Source organism: Ovis aries, chromosome 2, assembly GCF_016772045.2.
Source record: "Ovis aries strain OAR_USU_Benz2616 breed Rambouillet chromosome 2, ARS-UI_Ramb_v3.0, whole genome shotgun sequence".
Lineage (NCBI taxonomy): Eukaryota > Metazoa > Chordata > Mammalia > Artiodactyla > Bovidae > Ovis > Ovis aries.
This window is the reverse complement of record NC_056055.1, coordinates 72,978,575-72,999,296: the sequence shown is the minus strand read 5'-3', so window position 1 is coordinate 72,999,296 and position 20,722 is coordinate 72,978,575. Positions and strand designations below refer to the sequence as shown.

Sequence of the window (20,722 nt, the reverse complement as noted above, 5' to 3'; positions counted from 1 at the left end):
AATGGTATAGTGGTTTTCCCTACTTTCTTCAATTTAAGTCTGAATTTGGTAATAAGGAGTTCATGATCTGAGCCACAGTCAGCTCCTGGTCTTGTTTTTGTTGGCTGTATAGAGCTTCTCCATGTTTGGCTGCAAAGAATATAATCAGTCTGATTTCGGTGTTGACCATCTGGTGATGTCCATGTGTAGAGTCTTCTCTTATGTTGTTGGAAGAGGGTGTTTGCTATGACCAGTGCATTTTCTTGCAAAACTCTATTAGTCTTTGCCCTGCTTCATTCTGCATTCCAAGGCCAAATTTGCCTGTTACTCCAGGTGTTTCTTGACTTCCTACTTTTGCATTGCAGTCCCCTATAATAAAAAGGTCATCTTTTTTGGGTGTTAGTTCTAAAAGGTCTTGTAGGTCTTCATAGAACCGTTCAACTTCAACTTCGTCAGCATTACTGGTTGGGGCATAGACTTGGATTAGTGTGATATTGAATGGTTTGCCTTGGAAATGAACAGAGATCATTCTGTTGTTTGTACATAAAAAGTTGCTTATCATTTCAGGGGCTTTAGAGTCCCTGAGACAGCAAGGGATCACATGGTAAGATACCCTGGAAGCAAAGCAGACACATTTGCGTGTGTATTCTCACAGCATGCAGTATACAAGATGGAGCCCCAGTGCTGAAGAAGCCAGCTCCTGGTCCTTCCTATTATCCCGTATTTATCCTTTCTGTTGTTTATATTTTCTACTTGTTTATTTATTTATTATGGCTGTGCTGGGTCTTTGTTGCTGCGTGGGCTTTTCTCTAGTTGTGGTAAGTAGGGGCTACTCTGTTTCAGGGTGTGGGTTTCTCACTGCAATAGCTTCTCTTGTGCAGAGCACAAGCTCTGGAGTACGCAGGCTTCAGTAGTTGCAGCTCCTGGGCTCTAGAGCACAGGCTCAGTAATTGTGGCACATGGGCTTATTAGTTGCTGCATGGCATGCGGATCTTCCCCGACCAGGGGTTGAATCCCTGTCTTCTGCTTTGGCAGGCAGATTCTTTACCATTGATCCACCAGAGAGGGCCCTCTACTTGTTTTACTTTGTTTTCCTTTTCAGACTAGATAATGCAAATATTTTGCAAAATTATTTGAAAAGTACCTAAGGCTATTAAATGAAAAGTGAGTTTTCTATCTCTCTACTCTAGGTTCTTTCCCAGAGACAACCACCATTAGTAGTTTCTAGATTTTCCTTTCAGAAATATTCTTAGTACATATGTACACATCATATTCTCTATGTCTTCCAAATGGTAGCACACTTTACACATTTTTGTTCCATGCTTTTTTTTTCCCCCACTTAGTCCTATATGTTAGCGTTTTTACTGCTGGGACTTGTGGGTTTGCTTTATTATTTTCCCATGTTGCATACTGTTCCATCTTGGCGCTTACCATCAGTCAGTTCAGTCGAACAGTCGTGTCCAACTCTTTGCGACCCCATGAACCGCATCACACCAGGCCTCCCTGTCCATCACCAACTCCTGTAGTTTACCCAAACTTGTGTCCATTGAGTCGGTGATACTATCCAACCATCTCATCCTCTGTTGTCCCCTTCTCCTCCTGCCCTAGATCTTTCCCAGCATTAGGGTCTTTTCAAATGAGTCAGCTCTTCGCATCAAGTGGCCAAAATATTGGATTTCAGCTTCAACATCAGTCCTTCCAGTGAACACCCAGGACTGATCTCCTTTAGGATGGACTGGTTGGATCTCCTTGCCATCTAAGGGACTCTCAAGAGTCTTCTCCAACACCACAGTTCAAAAGCAACAATTCTTCTGTGCTTAGCTTTCTTTATAGTCCAACTCTCACATCTATACATGAACACTGGAAAAACCATAGCCTTCACTAGATGGACCTTTGTTGACAAAGTTATGTCTCTGCTTTTTAATATGCTGTCTAGATTGGTCATAACTTTCCTTCCAAGGAGTAAATGTCTTTTAATTTCAAGGCTTCAATCATCATCTGCAGTGATTTTGGAGCCCAGAAAAATAAAGTCAGCCACTGGTTCACTGTTTCCCCATCTATTTGCCGTGAAGTGATGGGATGGGATGCCATGATCTTCGTTTTCTGAATGTTGAGCTTTAAGCCAGCTTTTTCACTCTCCTCTTTCACTTTCATCAAGAGCTCTTTAGTTCTTCACTTTCTGCCATAAGGGTGGTGTCATCTGCATATCTGAAGTTACTGATATTTCTCCCAGCAGACTTGATTCCAGCCTGTACTTCTTCCAGCCCACCGTTTCTCATGATGTACTCTGCATAGAAGTTAAATAGCAGGATGACAATATACAGCCTTGATGTACTCCTTTTCCTATTTGGAACCAGTCTGTTGTTCCATGTCCAGTTCTAACTGTTGCTTCCTGACCTGCATACAGGTTTCTCAAGAGGCAGGTCAGGTGGTCTGGTATTCCCATCTCTTTCAGAATTTTCCAGTTTATTGTGATCCACACAGTCAAAGGCTTTGGCATAGTCAAGAAAGCAGAAATAGCTGTTTTTCTGGAACTCTCTTGCTTTTTCCATGATCCAGCGGATGTTGGCAATTTGATCTCTGATTCCTCTGCCTTTTCTAAAACCAACTTGAACATCTGGAAGTTCACAGTTCATGTATTGCTGAAGCCTGGCTTGAAGAATTTTGAGCATTACTTTACTAGCGTGTGAGATGAGTGCAATTGTGTGGTAGTTTGAGCATTCTTTGGCATTGCCTTTCTTTGGAATTGGAATGAAAACTGAGTTTTTCCAGTCCTGTGGCCACTGCTGAGTTTTCCAAATTTGCTGGCATATTGAGTGCAGCACTTTCACAGCATCATCCTTCAGGATTTGAAATAGCTCAACTGGAATTCCATCGCCTTCACTAGCTTTGTTCGTAGTGATGCTTTCTAAGGCCCGCTTGACTTCCCATTCCAGGATGTCTGGCTCTAGGTGAGTTATCATACCACCGTGAATATCTGAGTCGTGAAGACCTTTTTTGTACAGTTCTATGTATCCTTGCCACCTCTTCTTAATATCTTCTGCTTCTGTTAGGTCCATACCATTTCTGTCCTTTATCAAGCCCATCTTTGCATGAAATGTTCCCTTGTTATATCTAATTTTCTTGATGAGATCTCTAGTCTTTCCCATTCTATTGTTTTCCTCTGTTTCTTTGCATTGATCGCTGAGGAAGGCTTTCTTATCTCTCCTCGATATTCTTTGCAACGCTGCATTCAAATGGGTATATCTTTCCTTTTCTCCTTTGCTTTTTGCTTCTCTTCTATTCACAGCTATTTGTAAGGCCTCCTCAGATAGCCATTTTGCTTTTTTGCATTTCTTTTTCTTGGGGATGGTTTTGATCCTTGTCTCCTGTACAGTGTCATGAACCTCCGTCCATAGTTCATCAGGCACTCTGTTTATCAGATCTAGTCCTTTAAATCTATGTCTCACGTCACTGTATAATCATAAGGGATTTGATTTAGGTCATACCTGAATGGTCTAGTGGTTTTCCCTACTTTCTTCAACTTCAGTCTGAATTTGCCAGTAAGAAGTTCATGATCGGAGCCACAGTCAGCTCCCGGTCTTGTTTTTGCTGACTGTTTAGAACTCTCCATTTTGGCTGCAAAGAATGTAATCAGTCTGATTTTGGTGTTGACTGTCTGGTGATGTCCATGTGTAGAGTCTTCTCTTGTGTTGTTGGAAGAGGGTGTTTGCTATGACCAGTGCGTTCTCTGGCAAAACTCTATTAGCCATTGCCCTGTTTCATTCCATACTCCAAGGCCAAATTTGCCTGTTACTCCAGGTGTTTCTTGACTTCCTGCTTTTGCATTCCAGTCCCCTATAATGACAGAGAAGGCAATGGCAACCCACTCCAGTACTCTTGCCTGGAAAATCCATGAACAGAGGAGTCTGGTAGGCTGTAGTCCATGGGGTCATGAAGAGTCGGACACTTACTGAGTGACTTCACTTTCACTTTTCACTTTCATGCATTGGAGAAGGAAATGGCAACCCACTCCAGTGTTCTTGCCTGGAGAATCCCAGGGATGGCAGAGCTTGGTGGGCTGCTGTCTGTGGGGTCACACAGAGTCAGACACGACTGAAGTGACTTAGCAGCAGCAGCAGTAGCCCCTATAACGAAAAGGACATCTTTTTTGGGTGTTAGTTCTAAAAGGTCTTGTAGGTCTTCATAGAACTGTTCAACCTCAGCTTCTTCAGCGTTACTGGTCGGGGCATAGACTTAGATCACCGTGATATTGAATGGTTTGCCTTGAAAATGAACAGAGATCATTCTGTCGTTTTTGACATTGCATCCAAGTACTGCATTTTGGACTCTTTCGTTGACTATGATGGCTACTCCATTTCTTCTAAGGGATTCCTGCCCACAGTAGTAGATACAATGGTCATCTGAGTTAAACTCACCCATTCCAGTCCATCTTAGTTCCCTGATTCCTAGAATGTTGATGTTCACTCTTGCCATCTCCTCTTTGACTACTTCCAATTTTTTCCTTGATTCATGGACCTAACATTCCAGGTTCCTATGCAATATTGCTCTTTACAGCATTGGACCTTGCTTCTATCACCAGTCACATCCACAACTGGGTGCTGTTTTTGCTTTGGCTCCATCCCTTCATTCTTTCTGGAGTTATTTCTCCACTCTTCTCCAGTAACTTATTGGGCACCTACTGACCTGGGGAGTTCATCTTTCAGTGTTGTATATTTTTGCCTTTTCATACTGTTCATGGGGTTCTCAAGGCAAGAATACTGAAGTGGTTTGCCATTCCCTTCTCCCGTGGAACACATTCTGTCAGACCTCTCCACCATGACCTGTCAGTCTTGGTGGCCCTGCATGGCATGGCTTAGTTTCATTGAATTAGACAAGGATGTGGTACGTGTGATCAGATGGCTAGTTGGCTGTAATTGTGGTTTCAGTCTGCCTGCCCTCTGATGCCCTCTCTCATCGCCTACCGTCTTACTTGGGTTTTTCTTACCTTGGACGTGGGGTTTCTCTTCATGGCTGCTCCAGCAAGCTGCTGCTCCTGACCTTGGACATGGGGTATCTCCTGATGGCCTCCGCTCCTGAATTTGGACTTGGGCTATACCTCTCGGCTGCCGCTCATGAGCTTGCATGTGGGGTATCTCCTCTCGGCTGCTCCTGTGCCGTGCCGCTGCCACTGAGGCTTAACCATAGTTGATTTAATTGACCATACTTAATGAACCTCTATATGGTTTCCAGTATTTTTTAACTACAAATAGTGTTGCAGCGTATGTTTTTGTATACTTGTGAATGTATACCCATATATATGTATTCCTATCAATAACAGTAGAATTCCTGAGTCAAATAAAAAATTTTGATAGATATTAACAAATTGCTTTCCAGGGAAGTTATATGTGATAGAATAATGGCCCCAAAGATATCCATGTCCTAATCCCTGAAACCTGGGAATATTGTTACCTTCCATGACAGATCAACTTGTAGATGAAATTAAGATTTCTAATACGCTGACCTCAAAATTGGGAAATTGACCTTGATTATATAGTGGGTCCTATATTGTTGCAAAGGTCCTTAAAAGTGGAACCAGAAAGATGGTAGGATGAAAAGGACTTGGTTCAATGTTGCTCACTTTGAAGATGAAAGAAGGGAGCTATGAGTCAAGGAATGAAGGCAGCCGCCTTGAAAAGGCAAGGAATGAAGCCCTCACATTTTACTTTTAAAGCTCTGTGTTGGATTTCTGATGCATGAAATGAAAAAGTATACATTTTTCTTGTTTTAAGTCATGAAGTTGTGGTGGTTTGTTTTAGTAGTCCTAGGATATTAATACACTTTATGTATTTACACTTCTACAGCAGCAGCAGCAGCAACAATGTATGAATGTATTTTCGGGCATTTGTGCCATTAGTCCTTCCCTTTTTTAAAAACGGTTTCCTTCCCTCCTATTAATTCTCCTTCCTACATTATTTGAAAAGAAATATTTATAATTTAGTGTCCTATAGTTAAATTATTTTAGATAAAAGGAAAATCTCAGCTATAATTCTCTCATACTTTTCTTCTTTGCTCATTGAAATGAACTGTTTGGAAAATTCCCCTCTGGGGCATGCACCATTTTCTTGGCAGTGGCCACAATATGAGTAGGATGTATTACTGATGTGTCATTTCTGCAATGCTGTTTTCATTGCTGACCAGAATGCACTGCAAAAACACTCTGGGAATAAGAGTTGTTCAGTTCTGCCACCTACACAGGTGCCTACGCAGCTAGTAAAAGCCAGTCTCTGTAAGTGGTGACAGTCTAGTGGTTCTGCTTGGTCTCCAAGTGGAGGTGGCCATATGTGCCAGAGGCATTGTGTATGTAGCAACTTACACAACTCTCTGGCAGCTGAGTGCCTCAAGTAACTGTGGTGGGGACAATGAACAGAGTATAAATATTTCCTGTCAGTTCATTAAATACCCCTGTGGCAGATTAGCACAAGAAGCTGTGCTCGGTCCTTTCCCATTTTGTGTATTTAGTTTGCACTGTAGTGGTGGGCCCTCCTGTTATGCATGTACTTTCAACCCTATAGACTGGCTTGACCATCTCTGTACTTAACATCTGACCAGGATCATTATTGAGCATCTACTATGTTAGGTATTTAGGATATAAACTCTTAGCCATGGAGAGCTGACAGTTCACAGAGACAAATAGTAATCAACAATCACAGGAACAAATGAAAACTGCTGTTGGTGCAGTTGCCAAAAAGAGAATACACACACACACACACACACACACACAGTGGTTTAGTTGATAAATTGTGTCCAACTCTTGAGACCCTCTGGACTATAGCCTGCCAGACTCCTCTGTCCATGAGATTCTCCAGGCAAGAATACTGGAGTGGGTTGCCATTTCCTTATATATACACATACACACACAAAAAGGAAGAGCAAACTCCAAAAGATTGTGAAGGACAGGGTAGCCTAGTGTGCTGTAGTCCATGGGGTTGCAAAGGAGTTGGAGACAACTTAGCAACTGAGAAACAAAAACATACATATATATATACACATACATATACATACATACATATGTATGTAATATGTGTTACATGTAATATGTGTGATATATATTACACACACATATATATGTAACAGATTCCACCTTGTCTGGGAGAACATAAGAAGCTTGGGTGGGATATATAAATCTGTGTACATTTGGTAATCCATAGCTACATAGGATGATACCATTGGTAAAGAAGACAGAGTGAGGTAAAGAAAGAACCTGTTTAGCCAGGGGGAGAAGGATGAATAGAGACAGAGGAAAAATGGCCACAGAGTTGGAGGGAAACCAGAAAAGGGCTGTGTCTTAGGAGCCAAGCAAGGAGGTTTCAGTTTTATCAAGGAGAGTTCAGTTGAGCAAGAAGAGTCCAGTTAAGGGCTAGGAAGAGCATAGAATGGGACATTGTGTTTCGGGATCAATAGATTATTGCAAGGGCAGTGACATGGTAGGGCATGCCTGGGTTCAAGGGTGCCTCCTTCCCTTCAACTGTGTGATGTTGGACAAATGGCTGTCTGGCCTCAGATTCTGCATCTGTAAATAAGGATAATACCTCCTCCAAAAAGTTATTGTGGGGGTGAATTTAATTACCATACACAACCCTAGCATTTTGCAGGTTCTCAAGAAAGATTGATTCCTCCCTTCTATTATGTCTAGCCATGTATGTATTTAATATTCAGGTTTTGTTTGTCAGTCTCTTTGCTCTCTTAGCATTGGTGTTGATGATGTACTTGTGAGGGTCAGGGCAGGTCCTGTCCCTTTGTATAAGTGCATTAGTGAGGGTGCTAGCGAGCTGTTGTGAGCTGACAAATCAGTGCTCTAGATACTGAGTGCCCACTGGTGTGCCTCTCCGTATGCAGACAGACAGATCACTGAGGACTGGGTACGGACACAATACATCTTCTTTCAGCATCATGAGCTTTTCCCTAGGGAAAGGCAGTCTGGTTACCAAAATGAATACTGAATTCTTGTCTGAGGTTATCTTTATACACTCAAATTTCTACTATTTGTATAAATCTCTAATGTAAAATATTAGTAATAAATGACTAATTCCAATACATTTTGTTGTTTGCTTTTTAGAGAGAGTATTGACCCTCCCAGATTTTTTTTTTTTTTTGATTGGCTAGAGGCAGCCACTCCCTCCTCTTTTCCTTCTTTTTTGTCTTAAATACAGTGAATAGGGAAAAAAATGCTTTTTTCTCTTCTGGTTAAGAACTTTGCTTTGCCTTCTACCTTTGATGGTTTTTACAGTGTAACCCTGGCTTTGGCAACTATGGTAACTACTGATTGGGAGATAATGTAATTCAGTGCTTGCTTTAAGTTAACTAAACCCCAGCAGAGAGACTGAAAAATATTTCTATTGTGACTAAAACAGGATACCTAACTTTTAAACTTCTCTAAGAATTGCCCTTGCATTTTCAGTTAATATGGGTTTCATTTCTTATTGACAGTGGGTGGCCATGTTTTCTGAACCAAACATGAGGAGGTAACATTTCATAAATAGGAGAGTACCTCTGCTGTGCTGTATGCTGTGCTTAGCTGTGTTAGACTCTTTGCGACCCCATGAACTGTAGCCCACCAGGCTCCTCTGTCGGTGGGATTCTCTAGGCAAGAATATTGGAGTGGGTTTCTATTTCCTTTGCCAGGGGATAGTTCTAACCTAGGGATCGAACCGGTGTCTCTTGCCTCTCTTGCATTGCAGGTAGATTCTTTACCACTGAGCCACAAGGGAAGCTCCATCTATATTAATTGGAATTGTTACAGAATTTCCAGGGCTTGGGGGTCATGCTGCTGCTGCTGCTTCTAAGTCGCTTCAGTCGTGTCCGACTCTGTGCGACCCCATAGACGTAAGCCTACCAGGCTCCCCCGTCCCTGGGATTCTCCAAGCAAGAATACTGGAATGGGTTGCCATTTCCTTCTCCAATGCATGCAAGTGAAAAGTGAAAGTGAAGACGCTCAGTCGTGTAGCTACTAAAAACAGGCAGCACTTTAAATCATAAGGGAACTATGATCACATTACACTTTTAGAATGGGCACTGTAAATATTTTAACCTAGTGATTGGGGCCCTAAAGAGTTGATGAAAGAGTGGCGGAAAGGAAACTAGGACTCTTGGCATCTCTTGATCAGGCGACGGAGCAGTACACAGAACATGCCCTCCCGCCAGCGTGCAGTCTGGGAAGCTGATGTTGGGACGCGGACTTCCAAGCAGAGCGCTGGAGGCCCACGCGCCTGCGCAGGGACCTCTGGAGCATTCCAGGGTGGAAGGGTGCAAGTTTGAGTGTTCATGGCAACGCGACGCTTCTGCCTTCTGGAAGCCTTGGCTCCAGCTCCTGCCGTGTGAGACCCGTCCTGGTGGGAGGGACCTGGGCTGGGGGGCGGGGGACTGATGGGGTTACAAGGGGGTGGGGGTCTGTGGAAACCGCTGGGAACATTTGCTCCAGGGATTGAGTTAAACTGAGAAAATCGCTCCAAGGCTTAGCACGAAAGGATCTTTTCATTCCTGCCCTTTCACCCACGTAGGGAGCTATGCCTTTGGAGGTGGTGGTGGAACTTCAGATCCGGGCGGTAAGAGAGATCGACGAACATCCCCTCTTTGCCCCAAATCACACTCTTTCCTCGGGGTTCTTTTTCCCGGTCTTTTTCACCACTCCTCGCCCCACACACATCATTAATTGAATCTCTGTCCCTAAGACTTTTTACATTGGTCTTTCTGGCTTTCTAACCTTTAGTTCGGATCAGCCTCTTTCCACTGCCCTCCCTTCCCCACTCCAAGCTAATTTCTGTCTTAGCTTTATGTGAAATTTTCCTATTCATTTAAAACAACCTTGCATTAAGTCCCAAGAACGGTTTTATTTTCTGGGATACAGATTTCTGAGAAGATTAAAAAGCCCCTCCTTTAAATAACCAGGGAAGATTTTACCTTCAAAAAGCCCCATCATGTCCTGATAATTTGCCACCTCTATAGACCAATCAAAAATTTTCTAAGCTACTTCCCCTACAGATGGTTCTGGCCTGCTAATTCCAAAAAGGAAATCAACCAATAACTGTTTAATAATTATCCACTGAATCCTGCTTAAGTGAGGTACTCTGGCAGAGTGACTTCATTTTTCCTCTTTGGGGCCAGTCATTCCTTATTTCCTTATTATCATTCCTTACTATCAAATAAGTCATTCCTTATTATCAAATTGCCAACATCCATTGGGTCATAGAAAAAGCAGGCGAGTTCCAGAAAAACATCTACTGCTTTATTGATTACGCCAAAGCCTTTATGTAGATCACAACAAACAGTGGAAAATTCTTCAAGAGGTGGAAATACCAGACCACCTGACCTGCCTCCTGAGAAATCTGTATACAGGTCAAGAAGCAACAGTTAGAACCAGACATGGAACAACAGATTGGTTCCAAATTGGGAAAGGAGTATGTCAAGACTGTATATTGTCACCCTGCTTATTTAACTTATATGCAGAGTCCATCATGCGAAATGCCGGGCTGGATGAAACACAAGCTGGAATCAAGATTGCTGGGAGAAATATCAATAACCTCAGATATGCAGATGACACCATCCTTCTGACAGAAAGTTAAGAGGAACTAAAGAGCCTCTTGATGAAAGTGACAGAGGAGAGTGAAAAACTTGGCTTAAAACTCAACATTCAAAAAACTATGATCATGGCATCCATCCCATCATTCCATGGCAAATAGATGGAGAAACAATGGAAACAGTGTCAGACTTTCTTTTCTTGGGCTCCAAAATCACTGCAGATGGTGACTGCAGCTATAAAATTAAAAGATGCTTGCTCCTTGGAAGAAAAACTATGGTCAACCTAGACAGCATATTAAAAAGCAGAGACATTACTTTGCTGATAAAGGTCCATATAGTCAAAGCTATGGTTTTTCTAGTAGTCATGTGTGGATGTGAGAGTTGGACTATAAAGAAAGCTGAGCACCAAAGAATTGATGCTTTTGAAGTGTGGTGTTGGCGAAGACTCTTGAGAGTCCCTTGGACTACAAGGAGATCCAACCAGTCCATCCTAAAGGAGATCAGTTCTGAATATTCATTAGAAGGACTGATGCTGAAGCTGAAACTCCAATACTTTGGCCACCTGATGTGAAGAACTGACTCATCAGAAAAGACCTTGATGCTGGGAAAGATTGAAAGCAGGAGAAGGGTACGACAGAGGATGAGATGGTTAGATGGCATCACCAACTCGATGGACATGAGTCTGAGCAGGCTCTGGGAGTTGGTGATGGACAGGGAAGCCTGGCATGCTGCAGTCCATGGGGTTGAAAAGAGTCAGATATGACTGAGTGACTGAACTGATTCCTTATTTCAGCTTCCATTTTCTAATCCTGTAGTTGGTGACAGACTGTCATGTGGCTTTCCCTGAAAGCTATAAGGGACTATTCTACTAGATATGATTATAAGCCCAAGATCAACAGTTTACAACCATGGAAAATCTGGTTCAGTTCAGTTCAGTTGCTCAGTTGTGTCCGACTCTTTGCGACCCCCTGAACCACAGCATGCCGGGCCTCCCTGTCCATCACCAACTCCTGGAGTCCACCCAAACCCATGTCCATTGAATTGGTGATGCCATCCAACCATCTCATCCTCTGTCATCCCCTTCTCCTCCTGCCCTCAATCTTTCCCAGCATCAGAGTCTTTTCCAGTGAGTCAGCTCTTTGAATTACATGGCCAAAGTATTGGAGTTTCAGCTTCAAAATCAGTCTTACCAATGAACACCCAGGACTGATCTCCATATAAGCGACAAGTGCTGTGATTTCCTCTTATGTGCCGCTCTGAAACAAAGATGGAAATTTCCTGGATTTGACCCACTTTGCTGACAGCAAATAGGACTGACTATATCAAGTGTGCTGTATCAGTTGTGAACTCTCACAATTGTTCAGTAAGATGAAGGAATTCATGAGAAGCTAAGTGGTAAATCAGTCTTGCTCCTCATCAAGGCAAAAAAACTAAGTTTTCATCTCACATCATTCAACATTACTGGTTAATTTTATTTTGACTTTTAAAAGGAATTCATCAGTGTACAATTAATTAACAGTAGAATCTGTTTTTTTTTTTTTTTTCACTCTACAGTACTTAGTATACTACTCCCCCCCTCCAAAAAAAAAAAAATCAGATGAATTGATCTGTGCTTTAAAAACCAGCAAACTTGGGCCCTGGCAATCAAGATAGGGAATTACAAAAAAATAATCAGGAATAAGGTGAGCCTAACTTTGACCTCCCATTATTCAGACCTGTGGATCCTGCAAATATTTCCCAAATATCTGGGCTGAAGATTGCTGCAGTTAAAATAAAGTATCTCTGTTAAGGCTAAAAATAAAGGAAACCACCTAGAGTGTCACAGTTTGGCTGAGTCAAGAAGTGAAGAGGTAGTCTGTGTTCAGGATGTTGTGAGAATACAAATAATTTCTATATTGAAGAGTAGCTATTCCTTTTTCAGTGTTCCTCAAACACTGGAAAATTCACACTTCCACCCAGTCAGAACCTTCTTGTCACAGCCATTCTCCAGATTCCTATATGTATATGATAGATCAAATGCCATCATCCTATTTTTAAAGACATCAATTCCATAGGTAAGTTAAAGGTTCATATTTTCAGGCATAGCAGCATTTAAAGCACACACCCTTGTCAGTCTTTCCCAGTCAAGGAGTAATAAGTAGAGTCCACCCTGTGTTTGGTGGTCTTTGGTCTTGTGAATTGGGGAGGCACCATGGATAAACTACTTTAATTGTGAGAGTCAATATAAACAGAAAATCTTGGAGTTATACTTTATGCCTGGTATAGCAGTATGCTCCGCTTGATGAATTTCAAGTTAAATACTGTTACCTAAAGTGTGCTTATATAGAGAAATGGAATTCCACAAGAAAAGCTTTAATATACAGGGTCATCCTTGTGGTATATATTTGAAAGGTTATGCTCTTACATTGCAAATAAGTTATTTCTCCACTTTATTACCTCAATAAAGAAGTATTATTCTTTATTCAGTAGAGATGGTAGGCAGCAGGGCCCATCTCCTTCCATGTTGGTCCACTGATAAAGTATGTGGTGATCATGCCTCCAAGACTCAGTTCCTCTGACCTCCTCAGTGACTTCGCTTTTCTGTCCTGTCATGTCATGCTATTTGCTGTCAACAGAATTAAGCCTGAGGCAGTAAGCCCATCTTTACTTTCTATAAGCACTGTTGATATGCCCACTTTTAAGTGTTTCTTCAGGTAAGTTCTTGGCTCGTTCTCTGAATGCAGAAGGATAATATTAGGGTAGTGGGAAATACCTATTTAAAGATCTTTGAGGAGGTAGAGGAAAAGGAGAGAAATATATGTACTGTAATCTCTCTTTTCCACTACTCAATCTGTGAAGATGGAAGAGACAAAACTAGAAAAGCGTGCTAAGAAAATCAGGATTAAGAGGAAATCTCCCCACCTATAGTAACATATTGTCAGAGAATAAATTAGAAAAACCTATGTCATAGGCTCTTAAAATCTACCTCTGCTTCCCATGTGGCGCAGTGGTAAAGAATCCGCCTATCCATGCAGGAGACGCAGGAGACTCAGGTTTGACCCCTGGGTCAGGAAGATCCCCTGGAGTAGGAAAAGGCAACCCACTCCAGTATTCTTGCCTGGAGAATCTCATGGACCGTGGAGCCTGGTGAGCTACAGCCCATGGGATCAAAAAGAGTCAGACTCAGCTGAGTGATTAATGCTATGTCATAGACTCTTAAAATACTGTTTAAAATCTACCTCAGGAAAAGGATAAGGATGTGGCTCATTTCCATGTATATATTTACAGAATGAAGTTGCTTTCCTTTTTTCAAAGTTCAATTTACAGGTGATATCTTGACTTACAGGATTACAAAATTTTCTGATGTCAACTTTTAAGAAGCAGCAACATTAGAATCACTCCAACTTGGTTTCTTTAGAGTTTTCCTGGAGTGATAAAGAGTTATTTAATAAGTATATAATAGAGGGATTTTTTTTTTTTTTTTCTTTCTGTAATATGGCTGTGATCAGTAATGGTCAGCACTGTGCTGTAGCCTAGCAACCCATTGCCATTGCCTTCTCCCATTAAGATGATAGGACACTTGAAATCCCAAAAGGAAACCTGAAATGTCCTTAGAGGGGCAGGCATGATGGCTGCTGGTTTATGTCAGTATCATCACGGGTGGAAACCTTCAGATGTCCTGGTGCCACAGAGAAAGAGATGGTGTCACGGTTGGTTCCACAGTAGAAAGAGGACTGGAGCAGTGTGCGGTGAAAGCCAGCAATAGTCCACGATGCTGTACTGCATGTAGCCCAGAAAAAAGCCAAAAGCCACGTCGGTGACATTGTGCCGCCCCAGCATGACCCTGGAGAGACCCAAGATGAAGGCCCAGAGCACCACCAGCACCCTCAGTGGAATGGCCAGCACCAGGTGGTTCAGGATGAAGCGCGACACAAGGGCGGCCCTGGTGGTATGGCCTGAAGGGAAGGAGTACTTGTCCACCGAAACAGTGAAAAACATGTCCATCTGGTTGTGGGCCGGGCGGCGCCTGCGGACCAGCCCCTTGATCAGGGACACCAGTAGCAGGTCCAACAGCAGGGCGAAGAGCAGGTTCATCAGCACCTCGCGCCCGGCCCAACTGTCGCTCCTGGACAGGCAGTAGAGGGTGCCAAGCAGCCAGGGGATGCCGTGTCCCGAGATCTCCAGCAATTTCATAAGGGGCCTCATGCTGCCCCAGGACGAGCTCTCCCCTGCGCACACCCCCAGCTTCTTGGACAGCCACAGGTCGATGGCCAGTAGGGAGCGCAGGGCGATGCCCAGGAAGGACGGGTTCAGATCTATGCGGTCCTCCTCGGGCAGCTGGGGCGGGAGCGTCTGAGGGGAGCCCGCCCCAGCCAAGGGGAACGAACCGCGGCGGTGCACTGGGCTCTCAGACGAGCGGAGACGGGCGCTGATGGGGTCGGCGCCCGGCACGCGGCTGCTGAGCAGGGACTGGAACTCGAACCTGCTGCCGCCGCCATGGGCCGGACTGCCGCTGCTGCTGGGGTCGCAGGTGCCCAGCGGGCGTCCCTCGGCGTTCCTTCGTGGGCTCTGCATCGCTGCGAGCGGCCCGCACCGCAGCACCTAGCCGGCCTAAGAAGAAGGTTCCCAGCCTTGCAGCCTCTTCCGCTTCCGCACTGCCATCCTGGAGGGGCGGGGAGAGGAGCCAGGGAGAGAACGATTGTGACACCTGGCGGGGACGTGGGAGGAAAGCGGAATTTCCAGTTTGCCCAAGGGGCGGAGAGGGGAGGGTGGTGCTATGAGACAAGGTGAGAGTTGGCGGTGGGGGGGAGGTGGGATGGGGGGATTGGATATTGTGGGAGGTTAGGGAAAATAGAGCCTTTACAAAACAAAACAAATCCCTTTTCTGGTTTTTGTTTGTTTGTTTTTTTTTAAAGATTTCTTGCCCAGGGGTGTTCCTTCCTGACAAGCATGATGTGTTCCTTGGAGTTTACCTCCTGAATCAGTACCTGGAGACAGACTGCTTTCCCTCTATGTTCCCTATTATGATTCAGCGAAGCATGAGGTTTGAAAAGGTGATCTTGACGTTCTCATTGCTAAATAGAGAAATTCAAATTCTGTTGTTTGAAGATCATTTACTGGTTTTTTATAAAGAACACAGCTTTTATAAAGTTATTTTGTAAATTTTGTTTTAAAAAATTACATGAAGGCACCTCAGCACAGTGCAGAACCATAGTTGGAGGACTTGTTTTGAATCCCAGATCTGAGCCAAGTTCTGTCAAACTAGTGCTAAGTACCCTGGTGGTTGTTTTCTATTCTTGGAACTCCCATGGCATTTTCTAACTGGAGCAGAGAGCATTTTCTGAATGTTTTTGGAGATGTTAGAGGCAACTGAGATACATTTCTTACAGAGATTATCAGTAAACTAGCAGGCCTCAAAAACAAACTTTTTAGGCCCAGAAAAATACCCCAAACTAACCAAATTAGTTAAACCCTGTATCTGAAATCCTGTAACAAAACAAGAAGGCTCTTTACATTTTCTGAGTTTCCTTAGGTCATATCTGGTTTATTTAGCTACAGTGATAAAGACTAGATTCCATTCCAGTGAATGTCAAATATATAAATAGCCAAATGTTAGTAACCCGCTTCCCACTTTCATGAAATATTAATTTGTTACCATCCAATCACTGACAATCTCTTAAGGTTTTTCTTTGGAATTTAGAGATTGAATCAGTTTTAACCTTGATAAGTCTATGATTTTGTCCTAAACGGTATCACTGAGGTGCTTCTTTGGGGAAGAGTGTGAATGTGGGAAGGCTCCAGGATAGGGCCTATCACTTTAAAAGGTCTGGTTGGTGGTGCCCAGAAAATGATATCTATGTTTCAAACTGAGAGTAGGAAAGGAGGGAGTTCCTTGACAGTCCAGTGGTTAGGTTTCTACTGCAGGAGGCCCAAGTTCAATCCCTAGTCAGGGAACTAAGATCCCCCAAGTTGTGTGGCACAGCCAGAAAAACAACAACAACAGAGAAGATGACTATTGATGTTTTTGAAAGGTTTAGGGCTGTATGTAATATTTTTATAAATCACAGTCTGTTAATTTAAATAGAGTCTTCCTAACTGGCTGGATAAGAAAGGAATAAATGGATATTATCTTAGAATATACCATCAGTACAGAAAGGAATCTACTGCCATTTTGATACTCGTCATGGTAAAAAGTGGGTGGAGAAAATTCAGTGTATTTTTTCCTCCAAGAATTTCCTTATTAGTTTTATCAACTTTAAATGTGCTTATTTAGAAGACTTTAAAAATATTTTTATAAGAAACTCAGGAACGTAAAATTGTAAAAGCTGTAAATCAATCTGTAAATGACCTTGGAGGTCATCCAGTCCCACCTCCCTGACTTGCAAAAGAGGAGAGTGAGTCTCAGAGTCACTGTAGATGCCATTACTGATGTCACAAAACTGTGTATTTGAGATTACTAGTAAAAAATATTATGGACCATTTTTCATTTTATAAGGTGCAATTACATAAGATGCTTAATTTTTTAAAAAAACTTTTTATTTTTTTATTGGGGTATAGCTAACTAACAATATTGTGATAGTTTTAGGTGAACAGTGAAGGGACTCAGCCCATGTACATATATCCATATTCCCCCAAACTGTCCTCCCATCCAGGCTGCCTCAACATTGAGAAGAGTTCCATGTGCTAGGTTATCCTTGTTGGTTATCCATAAATGCTTTATTTTAAAATTTGAAAAATTACCCTCTTATGTGAGCTCTTTGGGTTCATATTCAGACTTTCTACTAGTTGACTCCAGCTTTCTTGTATCTGTTCCGTTCTTTAGCTGCAAATACTTGGCAGCGAGTAATGAAAACATTGGACCTTCTGAGTAATTCAGAATTCAGTGTTCTAAAGCAGCCAGGTGAATAAGAATTATTCATAAAGAATGTAAGAGCCATTGTGTTTAAGCAGCTCATGTTGATCATTTATTTCCCATAATCATCCTTGAATAATTCTTAGACATCAATGAAGAGAAGGGATGAAATATTTCTGAAACAATTTTGGAAAAAAATCACAGCTCACCCACATTTACTTGTTATATCCAAGTCAGTGAGACAAAAATGGATTACAGGGGACAGCTTCTACTTTTGTCATTAAAGCAGACCTGGTTTTGGATCAAGAGCAGATTTAAATCATGCTTAAAGTTAGGCACCATTTAAATCAGAAATTTGATACCTGAAATCAAAGTCTACTGAAAACTTTTTTTTAAAAACAAGGTTCTAAAGTTCAGAAAGAGGGGCATGGTATGCTTTTATTTCAGTCCTAGGCACTTTTATATGAAGGACAGAATGAACATATTTGGCTATGTCTAGACAGGTATCTGGTCCCCTTCACTTCCTGGGAAATAGATGGGGAAATAGTGGAAACAGTGTCAGACTTAATTTTTTTGTGCTCCAAAATCACTGCAGATGGTGATTACAGTCATGAAATTAAAAGATGCTTACTCCTTGGAAGAAAAGTTATGACCAACCTAGACAGCATATTGAAAAGCAGAGACATTACTTTGCCAATAAAGGTCCATCTAGTCAAGGCTATGGTTTTTCCAGTAGTCATGTATGGATGAGAGAGTTGGACTGTGAAGAAAGCTGAGCGCCGAAGAATTGATGCTTTTGAAGTGTGGTGTTGGAGAAGACTCTTGAGAGTCCCTTGGACTGCAAGGAGATCCACCCAGTCCATTCTAAAGATCAGTCCTGGGTGTTCTTTGGAAGGAACGATGCTAAAGCTGAAACTGAAGTACTTTGGCCTCCTCATGCGAAGAGTTGACTCATTGGAAAAGACTCTGATGCTGGGAGGGATTGTGGCAGGAGGAGAAGGGGACGACAGAGGATGAGATGGCTGGATGGCATCACTGACTTGATGGACATGAGTTTGGGTGAACTCCGGGAGTTGGTGATGGACAGGGAGGCCTGGTGTGCTACGATTCATGGGGTCGCAAAGAGTCGGACACAACTGAGCTACTGAACTGAACTGAACTGAGAACAGGTATCACAGTGTTTTTCTTGTGGTTCCTGATATACCTAAAACTCATGAGGCTCTCTCTCTTTTGTTATTTTTGGATTCTGTGGGAGTCTACCTATGAGTATTTAGCTTTTCTTTTGTGTTACACATAGAATTTTTATGTATATTCTTTTTTAGCACAACCAGTTGTTTGGGAAGAGAAGTCATTCATTCAGTTAACATATAGTGAATATCTGTTGTATTCAGGATGTTTTTCTAGGTACTCAAACAAGACTGTTCGAGGTTGATATCAGATGTGCTTTTAGGAACAGACTGTGGGGCCAGGTCAAGTGGATGACATTTTGAACATGTGGTAGTTTCAGCCAACTCAAATTTTCTTTGTCCTTTGTATTGTGTTAATTCTTATTCATTTCCTCTGTAGTCACTTGTTGAACTTTTAACCACATAGTTATTAAAGGCACTCCTTTTAAATCCTAAAGTGTTATATGACTGGATTTGACGTGTGTTAATAATTTGGAAGAAAATGATCTAAATTATATATAAGTATATATTAATAAAACTTGGAAGATTTATTTCCCCCATTTTTTTCCCCTATAGGTATTTGAAAATGCAATAGATCCTGGAGCTGTAGCAGACATTTTAGAAAGTAGGTACTCCCCTCTGCACCCCCCGCCCCTAAAGAAAGAGACTATTGTGTATATGTAATTCATAGATATAAAATTCTGCTATATTCTAAGTTATGATACTTCCATATTTAACCCATATTTATGTTCATGATAGTCTGTAAAATTTGAATCATGTTAATTGAATTGCAAACCATTTTCTAGATATAGATGGGATTTACTAGATGGTATGATTCTGTTTTTTATTTTATTGCAATTAAATGATTTTTATATCAACAGAGTTATGTAACCATCACCATAGTCAATTATATAACATTTTCATCACCACAGAAAGAAGCCATATACCCATTCTTCCTCATCCCTTCTAGCCCTAGACAACTACTAACTAAACTGTATGCTTCTATAGATTTTCTTATTCTGGATATTTTTCATATAAATGGAATCATATAATATGTGGTCATTTGTAACTGGCTTCTTTAACTTAGCATAATGTTTCTAAGATTCTTCCTGCTACAACATGTGTCAATATTTGACTTCTTTTTATATCTTCATAGATCAGGGATCAAACGTGTCTCCTGCATTGGCAGGTGGATTCTTTACTACTGTGCCACCAGGGAAGCACTAACTCAAAGATCTTTGGTTTTTTCTAAGAGTTTTATCATTTTAGCTCTTACATTTAGGTCTATAGTGCATATTGAGTTGATTTTTGTAAATGGCAAGTTGTTTGGAAGGAATGATGCTAAAGCTGAAACTCCAGTACTTTGGTCACCTCATGTGAAGAGTTGACTCATTGGAAAAGACTCTGATGCTGGGAGGGATTGGGGGCAGGAGGAGAAGGAGACGACAGAGGATGAGATGGCTGGATGGCATCACCGACTCGATGGACATGAGTTTGGGTGAACTCTGGGAGTTGGTGATGGACAGGGAGGCCTGGCGTGCTGCAATTCATGGGGTCGCAAAGAGTCAGACACGACTGAGTGACTGAACTGAACTAAAGGGTCCAACTTCAGTCTTTCCCATCTGGATATCCAGTTGTCTTCACACCATTATTACTAAGAGTAGTTTTTCCCCATTGAATAGTCTTGACACTCCTGTTGAAAATCAACTGACTGTAAGTGTGAGGGTTTTTTTGGAGGGTCTCAATTCTGTTTCATTGATTCATGTATCTGTCATTATGCCGGTGCCACACTATTTTGTTTATTATAGCTTTATGGTTAGTTTTAAAACCAGGAAGTTCTTTTTCAAGATTGTTTTTCCTATTTGGGTTCCCTTAGTTTGCCATATGAACTTTAGGATCAGCTTGTCAGTTTGCAAAGAAGCCAACTAGGAATTTGATAGGCATTGATAGACTGCATTGAACCTGTTGATCATCTTGGAGAATATTGGCATCTTAACAATATTAAGTCTTCCAATTCATGGCATGGCTTGTGGTGATAATTAATTGAATATAAGCAATTTAGAAACTGAGATAGATGAAGTGCAACACATTACCTTCGAGGTGATGGTTGAAAAGAATATAATCTTCCCTCCTGTTTGGAAAACTAAAAATTATGGGCTGTCTTGGCTTTTAATTTTCTTAGCATTTA

General features: G+C 41.9%; 2 protein-coding genes across 3 annotated transcripts in view; one reads left to right on the top strand and one right to left on the bottom strand.

Annotated features, from left to right (window-relative positions):
* SPATA6L (spermatogenesis associated 6 like) overlaps positions 1 to 20,722 on the top strand; it is an 86,783-nt gene that overhangs the window by 9,816 nt on the left and 56,245 nt on the right. Inside the window, exons 3-6 of one of the 2 annotated variants that reach the window (XM_015093197.4) lie at positions 9,126 to 9,333; positions 9,519 to 9,563; positions 15,432 to 15,569; positions 19,111 to 19,159. In XM_015093197.4, the coding sequence (XP_014948683.1) occupies positions 9,283 to 9,333; positions 9,519 to 9,563; positions 15,432 to 15,569; positions 19,111 to 19,159 (283 nt within the window). In that variant the 5' untranslated portion in view covers positions 9,126 to 9,282. Of the gene's footprint in view, positions 1 to 9,125; positions 9,334 to 9,518; positions 9,564 to 15,431; positions 15,570 to 17,963; positions 18,538 to 19,110; positions 19,160 to 20,722 lie in introns of those variants that run through there. The other variant, XM_042243411.2, reaches the window with a different exon arrangement.
* PLPP6 (phospholipid phosphatase 6) lies at positions 11,988 to 15,180 on the bottom strand. Its single transcript, XM_012124341.4, has one exon. The coding sequence runs from the start codon at positions 15,088 to 15,090 to the stop codon at positions 14,221 to 14,223; it is 870 nt and encodes a 289-aa protein (XP_011979731.2). The 5' UTR covers positions 15,091 to 15,180; the 3' UTR covers positions 11,988 to 14,220.